At 34.5% G+C, this 14,172-nt stretch overlaps 2 protein-coding genes across 2 annotated transcripts; one reads left to right on the forward strand and one right to left on the reverse strand.

The window, feature by feature from the left end:
* Window positions 1–196: 196 nt before the first annotated feature.
* Window positions 197–8,337, forward strand: LOC112778833 (nuclear pore complex protein NUP1). The gene is made up of 9 exons (XM_029295425.2): window positions 197–907; window positions 2,045–2,094; window positions 2,618–2,742; window positions 3,213–3,417; window positions 3,537–3,839; window positions 3,920–4,006; window positions 4,095–4,763; window positions 4,898–5,412; window positions 6,056–8,337. Exons 4-9 carry the CDS (start codon window positions 3,241–3,243, stop codon window positions 7,890–7,892), a joined length of 3,588 nt encoding a protein of 1,195 aa, XP_029151258.1. The 5' UTR covers window positions 197–907; window positions 2,045–2,094; window positions 2,618–2,742; window positions 3,213–3,240; the 3' UTR covers window positions 7,893–8,337.
* A 388-nt stretch (window positions 8,338–8,725) lies between these two features.
* Window positions 8,726–11,263, reverse strand: LOC112779975 (uncharacterized). The gene is made up of 4 exons (XM_025824325.3): window positions 11,040–11,263; window positions 10,205–10,478; window positions 9,450–9,697; window positions 8,726–9,169 (listed from the first exon to the last, which is right to left on the reverse strand). Exons 2-4 carry the CDS (start codon window positions 10,347–10,349, stop codon window positions 8,813–8,815), a joined length of 750 nt encoding a protein of 249 aa, XP_025680110.1. The 5' UTR covers window positions 10,350–10,478; window positions 11,040–11,263; the 3' UTR covers window positions 8,726–8,812.
* Between the last annotated feature and the right edge of the window lie 2,909 nt (window positions 11,264–14,172).

Genomic DNA, 14,172 nt, shown 5'->3' on the forward strand with positions numbered 1-14,172 from the left:
TAAAAAAAGTGTAAAACTATTTATACTCATATTATATTAAAAAAAAAATTAAGTCACAAAAAAAATATTATATTAAAATTAAATTCAACTATGAATAATCAAACTGCTATAAATGTAATGCAAAAGATTTTGGCATCCATGTCAAAAATCCAAATTAATTGAGGAAATAAATATCGTACTGTGCTCTTTAGATTTTGGATCTGGACCACTCTCATGGAGAAAATTCCAGGAAATTGAGAAAAAAAGAGAGAAGAGAATAGAACAATTTTCTAAATATATAAGACGGGATAGTAGTACAATTTTTTAATTAAAATTTTCAATTCTTTAAATTTTTTTTTCTCCTACAAAAGGGAAGTGTCATTCTCGTTTGAACATTTTCCCAAGATTTCATTTTCATTTTTCACAATTATTACTACTTTTTCTTATTTTATTCTCTCTCTATTATTCTCTCTCTCTCTCTCTCTCTTCGCTTAAAACCCTAATTCCCCTTTCTCTCTCCCTTCTCCCTTCTCTCTTTCTTTGCGTCCTTGGAGCTTCGAACGAACAACAGACTCTCCCTCTTCTACTCTCTCTCTCTCTGATGGCGACAGAAGAAGAGAAGGAGAACAACAAGAAGAACCCTTACGGAGAAGGGTTGGGAACAGGAGGGAAGTTCCGAAAACGCCCCTTCCGAAGGACCCAAACGACGCCGTATGATCGTCCTCCCAACTCCCTCAGAAACCCTACAGCCGCCGCTCAAAGAAATAATGAAGGATGGTTCTACAAGCTTATCCGCGATCCCGCACAACGCTTCATCTTTGAAAGCGCCAACTCTTTCTTCTCCTCTATCTTCCGCAAACGCCTTCCCCCACCTCCTCCTCCTCCTCCTCCCCTACCAATCCTCCTTCTCACCCTTCCTCCTCTAAAGGTTTGTTTTTTATTCTTTTTCCTCCTTATCTAAATAACTAATATTTTGTTTATTACTTTTAATTGAAGGGTTTCTCAATTCATTCGTTTCATTGCTTGTTTGTGAATTGGTTGCTCTGTTTTGTAATTTTTTAATTCCTTGCCTAAATTTTGTAAATTTGAGTGGTTATTCGTTTTTGGGTGTTTTTTCTTTTTGCTATGCTTTTTGGGGTTTTGTTATTTCACGAGGGGAACTTTTTATGCGAGCTTTGGTTGCTGGCATTGAATGTTTTAAATTAATAATTGATTGTTGTCGTTTTCGTGGTGGTGTCTTCAGTTCCTTAAAGCGCTTAAAGGCGGAGGGTAGGTTACTGATTGTTTTCATCATGCTCTTTTGAAGTAACCGAGTTATTCATTGTTGGTTTGAGCTTGGTTTGTTGATTTGCCTAGAAGGATAGAGCTTTAGTCTTCATCGTTTATGGAAATATTAAACATAGTTCGTTGAAAGTGAAAGAGAAATGGCAGACAATAGAATATCCCGTTTACTGCGATGAGTTTCCCCTTGCTATCTTGTTCTACTTAAATGTGAGAGAAAGTTTGTGCTTGCAGTCTCCAATCATGACTCTGCTGTCTGTATTGCTGATCATAAGATCTCAAACCCTTGTCCATAAGATCTCCAGTCAAAGACTATTTCTTAGTGTTTGTCATTTTCTTCTAAAAATAGTGATAAATTGTTGCGAAACCGTGATATGGGTAATATTACAGAAAATTAGTATTCCGTTCGAGTCTTTGTCCTGAAGTGTTTTTTCTGCAACAAGTTTTCCCCAAACAAGTGTTTTGACCTCAAGTTTTTAACATTTCATTGGTGGAAGCTGGGGGATTCTGATGACTGTTTGAGCTGCATTGCACTTGAACTATTTTTTTGCTCTGGAAGCTAGGAATATAGCTCAATATGGATCTAAATCTGTTAACTTGTTTCAAATTTCCCATCCAATATTGCTCTTTTATGCCCCTGGCAGAACAGTTGCTTTATTTATTGCGAGTTTTCTGTGAATTTACCAAATATTTTGTTGGGTTGCTATCGTCTGAAGTGAAATAAATTAATAAAGTAAATCACTAACTTACAATTTACGGACTTTTTTTTTCATTTTCTTTTTAGACACAGAAACAGAACAGGTATTGCGGGATAATCATCAAGAAGCTCCATTTGTAAGTATGCATGCTTCTTATATGTTAATTTTATAATATGATATAACATAATTTGTGTGGTTGTTTTTTCCCCCCGGGTTTGCAATGATTTTGAACTAACATGTATTAGAACATGCTTTTCTTTCTAACTATATACTGTATTTTAGTGGCATCTGAAGTTGATATTTTGTACCAAATGATAATAAATGAATAATAAATTTGTATCAGGTAAGTTATGCCTGGTGTATGGTTAATTTTGTAGTTGGCACCATTTTTTAAATCCTCTCTCTGTAATATAAAAATAATTTTAAGAATAGTATTACTATGTACTCATTTGGTATTTCTTTATTTCAATAGCTAAATTTCAATCTGGATGTAAGGGGTTCCATGAAATGTTCATTGGTAGCTCGAGGGGTAGCTTGTTGCATAATCATTTTAAATTTACATTGGTTATTGTTCTTGGAGGTGAACTGTTTATTTCGCCCTGTACATCATTTTAATTATCATATTGAATTTAGTTTTCCTATATATTGTGTGGAAACAGGTTGGAAACAATTCATCTGGCAAGCAATATGTAGCACATCATGAAAGTGATGTTCAGATTATTTGTTCTGATGGAGAGAGTTTATCTGAACTTGAGAAACTATTAAGGCAGAAGACTTTCACCAGGTAAGTTTATTATTAGCATGTGAATGAGGAATTATTGTTTTCTTAGTAACTACCAGTTAGCTAGCTTGATTCGTATTTACCTCATGGTTTATGTGTTTGTATAATCAGTGATCTTATTTTATAAAAAGCTTTATACATAACTTTTAGTTTTGAAAATCAATTTAATTAACTTCTTTTGAATTCTTCGTGCACTTTTGCATTCTGTTGATTTGCGCTTTTCGTATAATGGTTTTCTTTTACAGTTTTTTTTTTTCCGTTCATAAGATACATCTGATTCTACCTTACATTTATTGGCTGATTTTGATTTTATCTTACATTTATTGTTTCTCTATATATTTTTGTATGTCCTGTGTAAATTGAAGTTAACATTTCAATCGGTCTAATTTCATTCTTCCTGTTGCCTATGTACGCCTGTACGGTGTATTTTCTTTATTTGGTTTTTTGTTTGATAAAATTTTACTGTTCCACAGATCTGAGGTTGACCGGTTGACAGCACTTATGCGGTCAAGAACTGAGGATGCACCTGATGCACCTACCCAAGAGGGTGAGGAGAGGAAAAAGGACATTGCCATGGAGCCAAGGTTGCCTTGCGAACCAAAGGAAGAGTATCCCAAAACACTTCCTCTAGATAATGTTGATAAGCATCTTGCTGTAACCCCATATGCCACTTCAAGTGTATGATTACTTGTCCTCATACTCTTTCCTTTGATGCCATCTAATTGTGATTTTGTTGATAAACTACAGGCTTATCAATTGTGCTCCCTCTCACATAGATTGCTATGTAATGTCACTAGGTTCCTATTGAGGATGTTGCTTCACCTGCAGAGCTTGCAAAGGCATACATGGGGAGTAGGCCTTCCAAGGTTTCTGCAGCTATGTTAGGTGTCCGAAGTACTGCTCGGAGGGATGATTTGACCTTCCCGAAAAGTGAAAATTTCTCTCTTAGTTCATCTGTTACATCAATTGTGCCGAGGAATACTAGACATGCTGCGGTTCATGAAAATGGTTTTGTGACCCCAAGATCTCGTGGCCGGTCTGCAATATATAGTATGGCTCGGACACCTTATTCCCGACCTTATGTAACGTCAACCCTCAAGGTTTACCTTTTTCTCAATGACACTTAAGATTATAATATCACTTGGAGAAATTGTTATATCTGCTATATTTGTGTTTTCAGGGTGGTCGGCTTGCTGTTGATGGTGAGCCGTCATCATCTACTCAGTCTGCATTGGATCGAGGCATGCTTTCTGGATCCATACCCGGGGTAAAAGCACTATTGGTTTTATGCCCTTTTCTCTTGTGTTATGCATGTTACTAGAATTCATTTTGTTTTTATTTCCCGACTTCTGCAGGCATTAAAGCGTAGCAGTTTAACATTGGATAATGATATAGGATCTGTTGGTCCTATACGCAGAGTCCGTCAAAAGTCTAATCTTCTATATTCTAAAGGTAGCAGCTCTCTATCTATTGCTAGGAGTGGAGCTGGCGGTGATTATTCTCAGCAACCATCATCCTCAAGTCAGAATCCTACTCTGATGGATGAGAACGTGAATGACAGTAAGCCTGGTACGAGCTTCCCCGCTTTACCCACAAAATCAAGTGAGATGGCGTCAAAAATACTCCAGCAGCTTGATAAGTTGGTCTCCCCTAAAGAAAAATCATCTGAATCAAGGCTATCAACGGTGAATGACATATCACCAATGAAATTGTCCCCTTCTATGTTAAGAGGACAGGCGCTTCGTAGCATGGAAACTGTAGATTCATCAAAATTGCTGGAAAATATGCAAGATAATAAATTAGATGGAAAAGTTGGAAATCTGTTTCCTGGTGCCCAGAAGTTAACCTTGCAGAAAGACACAGTTGAAAATCGTCCGTTGAAGCTTAATGCTCCTTCTGATGTAGATGCCACAAACCCAAAGAACCAATTCATGTCTAGTGCAAAGTCTGTTGATTCTAGCATGATAAATTCCGTTTCTTTCCATCCACAGAAGAAGAGTGCATTCCATATGAGTGCGCAAGAGGTAAGAGAACCAGTATTACTTCCTATTTGACTGTTTTATAGTACAGACTATGATATGAAGTGTTTTTATTATTTAGAGGTATAGGTTGAACTTGGATCATTGATTATTCAATATTCTTGTCATTCTTCACTCAGGATTTCTTGGACCTGGATGATGATGCATATCCTAATGGGGCTGTCTCATCTTTTCCTGCTGCTGAGAAAGAAACAAGTGGCTCAATCGCTATGGCAGAGAAAACTACCTCTCTGACAGGATCTAAAAATTTGGCAGTTGATGGTGAAGGTTATGTTGGGGCTGCTGCGACTAGGGTTGGTGAGAAGGTTGATATATCAACATCTATAACACCATCTATCCCTGGGGCAAATAATCCAGTTACAGTTGGAATTACAGAAGCTACAAAAATAAGTTTTGGTTCTGAGAAACCTGCTTCCCCAAATGGGTCTGTTGCTAATCCTGCCATGTTTAATTTTGCTAGTAATGTGGTTTCGTCCACTGCTACTGGTGCTCCAGCAGACAATCTAACCAAATCAGCTCCCATATTTGGTTTGGAAAAGGTTCCGCAAGTGCCATTTAGTTCATCATCGCCTGGCGAAGGATTCAGTCCTGTGAAGTTTGGTGCATCTGACTCAATGGCAGGAAACTTTGTCAGGTTAGTATATGTAATTGGTTACACCCTTTTAGAGAGCCTCTACTGCAATTCTTCAATTTGTTTATATGTCTATGTCATTTTGTGTGGGGGTTTGTGAGAAATTATAGGATGTTTTTAGGGAACATGTTGAATGCTGCACATCTTATTCACTGAATGTCATTTCATCCTTAGTAGGTTGGAGAACCCCCTGCTAATAGAATTATTAGTTAATCATAATTTTCACTCTTAAAAGAATATAGAAAACTAGTGTTTTATGCATCCAACACATCCTACTAGATGCTGTATGTCTGACTGTACTCCATTTCTAGGTTTTACTATATTGTTTCTGTTGGATGAATTAGATAAAAACTATCATAGCAAATTTACGGCTATGATTTGGTGAGGTAATATGTCTTAGGCACTTAATATGTTTCTGTTACATTTTGTTGGGGGAGAAAAAACCCAGCCTCTGAATGAGTGATCGCATTGGGTCTTGGGAGTATATCTTTCCTTCATTTTATTGTCCTTTTTTAAATTTTGGTCTATGGTACTGTCTGATTTCTGTAATATGTCATAGCGAATGTAGATTGAACTGTTCTTTGGTATCACATCTTGTATTTTGAATGTGTTAAAATGACTCGTGTAATCTTCCTCTTGATTGCAGTTCAACGACAGTTGCTGGTACAACTGATTCTAGGCCCAAAGTTCGTGAGTCTGAAAAAGGTGGTACTGAGACCAACAAGGATATGGGATTTTCTGTAAGGTCATCTGGACCTGCTGTTTCTCCTGTCACATCAACATCACCCACAAGTATATTTACTTTTGGCCAGAGTTCAACATCAAGTCAAAATAATGGGTCTATTGCTTTAAGCCCACCAATGTCTTCACCCTTTTCTTCTCTTGGATCAAATAATTTTGCCAGTCAAAATATATTCAGTAGCTCATCCCTTGCAGCAAGCAGCACCAGCACTAGCAATGCTGTTGCATCTGCTGGCTCCATAATGACAACCAGTGCTGCTGCCATGACTGCATCAAACAATTGCAGTTCTTCCACCCCGTTGGTGTCATCTTCGACTTCAAGTTCAACTGCTTCCATTTTCAAATTTGGATCCACTCCTTCCCTTTCAACAGGTTTTCCTGTATCGTCTTCTGGCACAGAACCTCTGGAAACTAAGAGTATTAAGGATGGAGGAGTTGGTAATCTTAGCAGTTCTGCCTTTTCTAGCTCATCTGCTGCTGTTGGAAGCACTGGTAGTGGCATTTTTGGGGTCAGCTCTTCGTCAAATAGTCAGTCTCAGGGTTCTGTTCTAGGTGCTACTGTTAGCAGTGGTTCGATTCTTGGTGCTCAGGTGTCTCCTGATAATAGTCAGTTTGCGGCTTCTACACAGAGCCAACCTCTTTCATTTGGTTCATCTGCATCAACTCCATCCTTTGGGTTGGCTGGGAGTACAACCTCTTCAGGGAGTTCTTTGTTTACTTCATCGAGTGCTGGCACCACAAGTACTGGTTTTACTTCTGGGAGTTTGTTTGGTTCATCTGGATCGTCTCCATCCTTTGGGTTAACTGGGAGTGCAGGCTCTTCAGGTAGTTCTTTGTTCACCTCATCCGCTACTGCCACAGGTACAGCTTTTCCTTCTGTGGGTTCATTTGGTTCATCTGCAGCAATCCCATCCTTTGGGTTGACTGAGAGTACAGCCTCCTCGGGAAGTTCTTTTTTTACTTCCTCCAGTGCAGCCACAAATTCATCCTTTTCTTCCGGGGGTTCATTGTTTTCTTCCTCAAGTCCTGCCACAAATATTTTCAATTCTGGTTCGACTTTTGGACTTGGTGCCTCGGCTTCATCCTCAGCAGCCAACTCTAATAGCTCCAATGGTGGTACAAGCACTGGTTTGTTTGGTTCTTCTACATGGCAGCCCAACAACTCGCCATTTGGTTCCACATTTAGTTCATCATCTTCGACCGGCTTCTCCTTTGGAGCATCTGCCATTTCTGCTGCTTCTAGCAGTTCACCCTTTGGAGCATCCACTGGTTCTGTTATGTCTACCAGTTCACCTTCGATGTTTTTATCAACCAACAATGCATCAACTCCTCAATTCTCATTCACTTCAGCTGCAGCCTCTACCTCCAGTCAGAATGCCTTTGGAACTCCTAACCCTGTCTTCTCATTTGGTTCCACTCCTGTTAATAATAATGATCAGATGAGTATGGAGGACAGTATGGCTGAGGACACAGTTCAAGCTACTCCACCAGGGCCGGCAGCTCCTATATTCGGTCAGCAACCTCCACCAGCTCAGTCAAATTTTGTATTTGGAGCATCAACTCCATCAGGAGCCAGTCCTTTCCAGTTTGGTCAGAATACTGCTCCACAGAGCCCTTCTCCATTTCAGGCCTCTGGCAGTCAAGAGTTCAACGCAGGTGGGAGTTTCTCATTGGGCACGGGTGGCGGTGACAAGGCTGGTCGACGGATGGTGAGAGTTAAGAACAAGATGCGGAAGAAGTAAGACTACTTTGTTTATGAAGATGGTAACTTCTGCACTGCTGTGGTGCTGCAGACCTGCACCATACAACAAATAAACATGCTCCAAAGAGTGATTGCGGGATATTGCTGTTGGCTTTGCAATATGAAAGTGCTATTGAAAGCTAATCAAGATTTGCAGGCTTTTCAGAGTCTTCTTTCTCCCTTCCTTACTTCCTTATTCTTATAGAATGAAAGGCTAAGTTTTCCCAATTTTGTAACAGTAATATGGTGAAACAATGTGCTGAACTGTAATGGTTTTAGGTCAGAGTTGATGTCTTGGTCAGTTATCATGTTCACAAAGATCCCTGTATTGTCCTTATTTGTAACATAATCAGAGTTAGGTATGGATTTATGTCTTTGCTGGTTGTAACTTTGCAGTTCCAAGTGAGCAACCTGTGAAATGATTATAACCGCTAGGCGTTCTGGTCTTTGTTTTGCCATTTATTTTGCGAGAATGCACGGTTCTCTTCTTGATTTTGAGTCCACAATTGAGTTTCGTTATCATTTTTTCCTATTAAGCTAAATTAAATCCTCATGAAAAAGGGATTTAGCAAATATTTGAATGCTAAATTCGTTTAAATGTCTTCGAACTAGTGTGAATATATTTAACTTTGTTATATGTAGGTCATGAATTAGTTTCTATCATTGATTATATATTCTTTGTAGGGTTGTTCCGATTTTGTGAATATATTTAACTTTGTTATATGTAGGTCATGAATTAGTTTCTATCATTGATTATATATTCTTTGTAGGGTTGTTCCGATTTTTTACTTAATGACAACGTAATATATAGTAAATTATGATTTGAGAAGCACATTTGTGAACTATTCTGGACATGATTTATTATTTTGATTACTACCAAATGAAAATTTTCTTGTAGCCAACACAATTTGTTTTTCCTTCCTAGTGATATGGTGTGCTGTTATTGTAAACACGACCCGGGGGTAAGGGAACCCTTGCCTCGCTTCCTTGACTTCTCCCACCTGATAATGACATGGTTCCTTCTCTATCGTGTTTATTATACTTGATAGCACCATGGAACATACTATTTGCTTCCGCAGTGAATGTTGAAGGACTTGTAAAGCCATGGGCATCTGGCACCGGCACCTTCATATGGGGTGAGTAGTTTCTTTTACTTTCTTGATACTGATTTAATCGCGCCTGAAGTTCCTTACGAAGAAACTCTTCTCGTCGAGTTGCTTGTAGATTTCTTAGTGTAGACAACTTCTCATGGTACTCTTTGTTTATCTCAAGTATTCTCTGCCACAACATGCATCAAATTTAAGATAGGCAAAGAATCTTATCAACAAGCATAAGCATATAACTTGTTTAAACCAAATTCATTTCATCAACTGACTGAATTGACATGACAATTTGTTTTCATGATATCTTTGTTTTTACTGGGGAGATTGTTTTAAAATAGAAAATGATCAAAGTTAATACTCTAACCCCAAAGAAAGATTAATATTATGGACTACTCTAATAAAGACTCTTCCTTTCTTTGTTTTCTCTAATATAACACTATCTATTAAATACCAACCTCGGTATGCCTCGCAAATTCTGCGTCCTCTGCATCACTCCGTTCTCTGGCTAGTTTTGTGATTTCATCTATAAATCTTTGTTCAAGGCCCTCATAAGTTGGTGGTGGAGGGGTGCCCTCTTCGTATCCAATTTCCATGTCTTGTTCATGACTTTGGTCGATTTGTTGTGCGGCTTGATTCAGTTGGCTAAACTTGGCATCAACTGTCTCATCCTGTATGTAGGACCTTACCTCAATGTCCCCTTGAACTGCATCATATAATTTGCAATGTATAACACAATTCTGCTACTATACATTAAAACATAAATAGTAGCTAAGTTAGATCAATTCTAGTGCAATATTTGTAAGCAAATTCTTTCAATCCAATAGAAAAGTTAAACAGTCCTATAAATAACTACTGATTTTTATTTTTTGAATCTCGAGTACACTCGATTGCAAGTACACAGTAACACAGCCATCTCCATACCCAAACCTAGTAGGTTAGACCAATGAATCTGCACACAGCTCATGACATCATAGAGTAAGGTGTTACTATCCAAAGAAACTTCCTATTTTGCTGCACACAGTGCATTCCTTCAAATTTTTTACATCCAAAATCGATCCTACATCAGCTACCCCTTAGCAGATATTTTAAGATTCAACTAGTTCAGTTAAATACATAAAGGTACAGATAAAAATTACATAGCTCACAAGGATGTACTTAAACAGCATTAGTTGATAATACATGCTCTCAATCATTCAGATACCATACTTACCTTCGCCATATGGAGGAACTGGCAAGCCATATACGCTTGATCTATATTTATTGCTCGGCAAATAAACCTCTACACTTGAAGTTTTATTCTCAGTAGAAAACAACTTTGGCTGTCCTGTAAGATAGTTTCTTACAGAGTTCTGCATTCCGAGTTTTGAATTCGAAGGAAGTTTACAGAATGGATTGAGAATCAACAGAACGTGCTTGTAGTTTTATTCCTAGTTTTATTCCTTCTTCGCCACTAAGCTTGATTGCTTGAATCCAGAAACCTAAATCTGAAATAACAGCAATCAAATGTGAGAAATATCAAAACAAGAATGAAGTTTCAAAGCCATCAATGAGAGATGGCCCCAGGAATGAATTGTTCCGGAATCTCTCTACAAATCCCTATGATCCACAAGATTTACATTCACCAGAACAGTTCTGAATTAGAATAATTCTCTTTGATGCATACATCCTTATCCTAACATTATCTACTCATTTAATGCAACATATTATCTCAATAAAAAAATGAACTTTATCCTATCACAGTTTCAGGTTTCATTTCCTAATTCTCAAACTAGGAAATACAATTTCCCTATCACAGTAAAAAATTGAACTTTTATCATAAAATGTGGGTGCCCTAAAAAATTAACACGAGGCTAAAATGTTTCTTGTTTTTCTTTCTCATCTTCAAGTATTTAACTAACCAAATTAAGCTTAAGAAATAATTGCTCAATTAACATGGATCAAATTCAAATAGCAGAGTCCCAAAAACAGTTTTTGATCACACAAATTAAACCAATTAAAATAAGGAAAGAAAAAAAAATTAAAAAAATAAAATGAGAAAAGCATGCCTGAGTGGGTCGTAGCGTTTCTCTTAATCTTCGAATTTTCAATGTTTGTGCGAAGAAAAAACGTGAGGAGTGTGAATTATGAAACGAAACTAGACACAGAAAAATATAGAGCTACAAGGACCAGGGTTTTATCATTTATCGCTGGTTTATATTGTATGAATATTATTGGTTTGAATATTCTTGTGCAGTGTGTTTTCAAAAAAAAAAAAAAAAGAAAAAACCTCATTAAAAATATCCAATTTATGTTATTAATACTATATTAAAATTAATCCCATAGAATAAAATAAATAAATAATAGTTGTATTAGCGGATTAGTTCACTTTTATTTATTAAATATATATTAATAAATAATAATAAATACAAAATTAGTCAAAAGATATTTTATTAAGAATAAATAATATTGGATTAAGAATTAGAAATTCCAATTTTTTATGATATATATATATATATATATATATATATATATATATATATATATATATATATATATATATTGGCAAATATTACAGTTTTACAGTAATATGAACTAAGATTACACATTTTACATTTCAACTTCATAAATTTATTATTCACTATGGCTGTATAAAAATATGTGAATGGTAATAGACCATTATCTGAACCAAACTATAGGAATGAGCAACTTCAATGGGAAATTCTTTCTGATTCTCATTTAAAGCCTATTTGTCATAAAAAAATAATTTATATAATTATCTGCTTTATAAAAAATAAATAAAGACTAAATGTGCGAGTCTCTTCTTCAATAAAAAAAAAAGACAATTTCAATTTTTATTGTGATTCTATATTTAATTAAGAATTATGCTATACATACAAGTTTTTTTTGCTTATAAGTCTTAGACTGTGTTTAATTTAGTGTTAGAAAGAAGAGAAATACGTTTGAGTGCATTGAACGCTTTCTCTTTATGTTTGGATATTTTTTTTTCTCTAAAACGCCAACGTAGAATTGTAGCTTCTACATTTAAAAAATCACGTTAGGATTGAATTTTTTTTTATCAATTCTACCCTTTATTTTTTTATAGTCTCTTTAGTATTCAAATATTTTAAATATATAATTATATTTTTTTATTAAATTTTTACTTTTAATTTTGTATAAAAAATTATTTTTTGTTTGACTCTATTAAAATTTGTAAGTGTAATTCTTGTATATTAATTTATTATTATAATTTTGTTATAATATAAATTATTAATCTCATTAAAAAGAACAAAGTAAATAAAAAATTAATTATAACTAAGAATAAAGTCATAAATAATTAAAATTTATAGTTTAAAATAATATTAAATAAAAGAATACCGAGAATATTAAAAAATTATAAGTAATATAATATAATAAAGTATATTTTGATATATTTTTTATATATTATTTTTGCTTTTGATATAAAAATATATTTTGCCAATTTTTATATATTATTTTTATTTTAGTAAGTAAATATTAATTTTATTACAAAATTAATTAATAATATCTATTTAAATATCTAAATTAAAATAATAAAATAATATAAAAAATTTATTTAAGTTGATATCTATTTTAGTAATTTTTTATCTAAAAATAATTTTTAAGTAGTGTAATCTAAACAATATTTACTTTACTATAATCCATTTTGATATAAAGATTACCAAACATAAATCATTTTAACACAAACTTACTTTTCATCAAAATCAAGTTTGTAAAATCAATGTTATACAAAGTCCCATTTACAAAATGAAATCCAAACACGCACACTTACAAGTTGAGTCAAGTCTAACAAAAACTACATTCACCGTGATAACACGCGCATCACTCAACCGTTTCTCTCACTCACCATTATGGAACACACTTCTTCTTCACGTTCCTTCTTCTCCTCCTCCTCTTCCTTCTTCTTCTTCTTCTTTGCGTTTCTCCTCCTTTTTCTTGGCGTGTTTCATTTTCATTGTTGTTTTTTTTATTACGGTTGTTGTTGCTGCATTTTTTCTCCTCTTTCTATTAATTTTGTAATATTATGTATTTTTTTTCTTCTTTGTTTGATTTTTTCTCTCAAGAAAAATTATAAGAAAAGAAATAAGGAGATGAGGAAGAAGAATCAGTAGAAGATGAGGAGGAGGAAGAGGAAGAATTTTAAATTATGCAGAATTTATCAGAATAAAATTACACCTAAAAATTTCTAAAATACTCCCAAATATTTTCGTGTTACACCCAAATATTTTCGTGTGACATCCAAATTTGCTACAAATACAGAAAATATTTTCTCTAATGCTGCATTTTTTTCTTCTTTTTTTCTTTATTTCTTTCTTTCTTTTAGTTAAATGAATGTAAGTTCATCATCTTCCAAATAATTTTGCAGCATTATGTGTTTCTTCTTCTTCTTTGTTTGATTTTTTGTTTTTATTCTTGTTAAGAGAGTAAAATAAAAAGAAACTTGAGAAGATAAAATAAAAAGAAAAAGATGAATAAAAAAAAGAAGAAGAAGACGGTGATGATGATAAATAAAAAAAAGAAGAAGCAATAGAAGATGAGGAGGAAGAAAAGGAAGAGTTTTGAATTATGCAGAAATTATCAGAATAAAAATACACCCAAAAATTCTTAAAAGACACCCAAATATCTTCTTGTTACACCTAAATATCTTCGTATTATACCCAAATTTGCTGCAGAAAAATGTTTCCTCTAATGTTATATTTTTTCTTCTGAATTGAACCACACATTAGCCACTTGATTGGATTCAAAACAATAATTAATTTCGTTCTGGTTCAATTGACAATTTGAACCTGAATTATTTATTATCTTTAACAATGAGATAACTAATGATGGATGAGAAAGAAAAAAAGAAAAGAGGAGAAGAAATTCCAATGAAAAAAGGAGGAATAGGAGCAGGAGAAAGAGGTGGTGTTGATGACAACGATAATGAGAGAAAAGGCACAGAGAAAAATGTAAAAACGCGTGAATATAAATTACTTGTATGACTTGTATGGAAAAATACTTGTATGTGAAGAATAACTCTTTAATTAATTAAGATAAAGATAAAATAATTTAGTTTTAAAATGTTTTATTTAATTAAGATGATGATTGTTTTTAACAAATAAATAGCCTTGTAAATTTTAACTAATGATCAAACAGGTTCTCTTATATATAAAATTGTTTGTA

This window comes from Arachis hypogaea, chromosome 19 (assembly GCF_003086295.3).
Source record: "Arachis hypogaea cultivar Tifrunner chromosome 19, arahy.Tifrunner.gnm2.J5K5, whole genome shotgun sequence".
NCBI lineage: Eukaryota > Viridiplantae > Streptophyta > Magnoliopsida > Fabales > Fabaceae > Arachis > Arachis hypogaea.

Excerpts from the sequence above, each read along its gene's own strand:
- LOC112778833 (XM_029295425.2), top strand. The coding sequence starts at position 3,241 with ATGCGGTCAAGAACTGAGGATGCACCTGATGCACCTACCCAAGAGGGT. Across the intron at positions 3,418-3,536 it reads CCCCATATGCCACTTCAAGT|GTTCCTATTGAGGATGTTGC; the intron begins GTATGATTACTT and ends TAATGTCACTAG. Across the intron at positions 4,007-4,094 it reads TTTCTGGATCCATACCCGGG|GCATTAAAGCGTAGCAGTTT; the intron begins GTAAAAGCACTA and ends CGACTTCTGCAG.
- LOC112779975 (XM_025824325.3), bottom strand. The coding sequence starts at position 10,349 with ATGCAGAACTCTGTAAGAAACTATCTTACAGGACAGCCAAAGTTGTTT. Across the intron at positions 9,698-10,204 it reads AGTTCCTCCATATGGCGAAG|TTCAAGGGGACATTGAGGTA; the intron begins GTAAGTATGGTA and ends TATATGATGCAG. Across the intron at positions 9,170-9,449 it reads AATTTGCGAGGCATACCGAG|AGAATACTTGAGATAAACAA; the intron begins GTTGGTATTTAA and ends ATGTTGTGGCAG.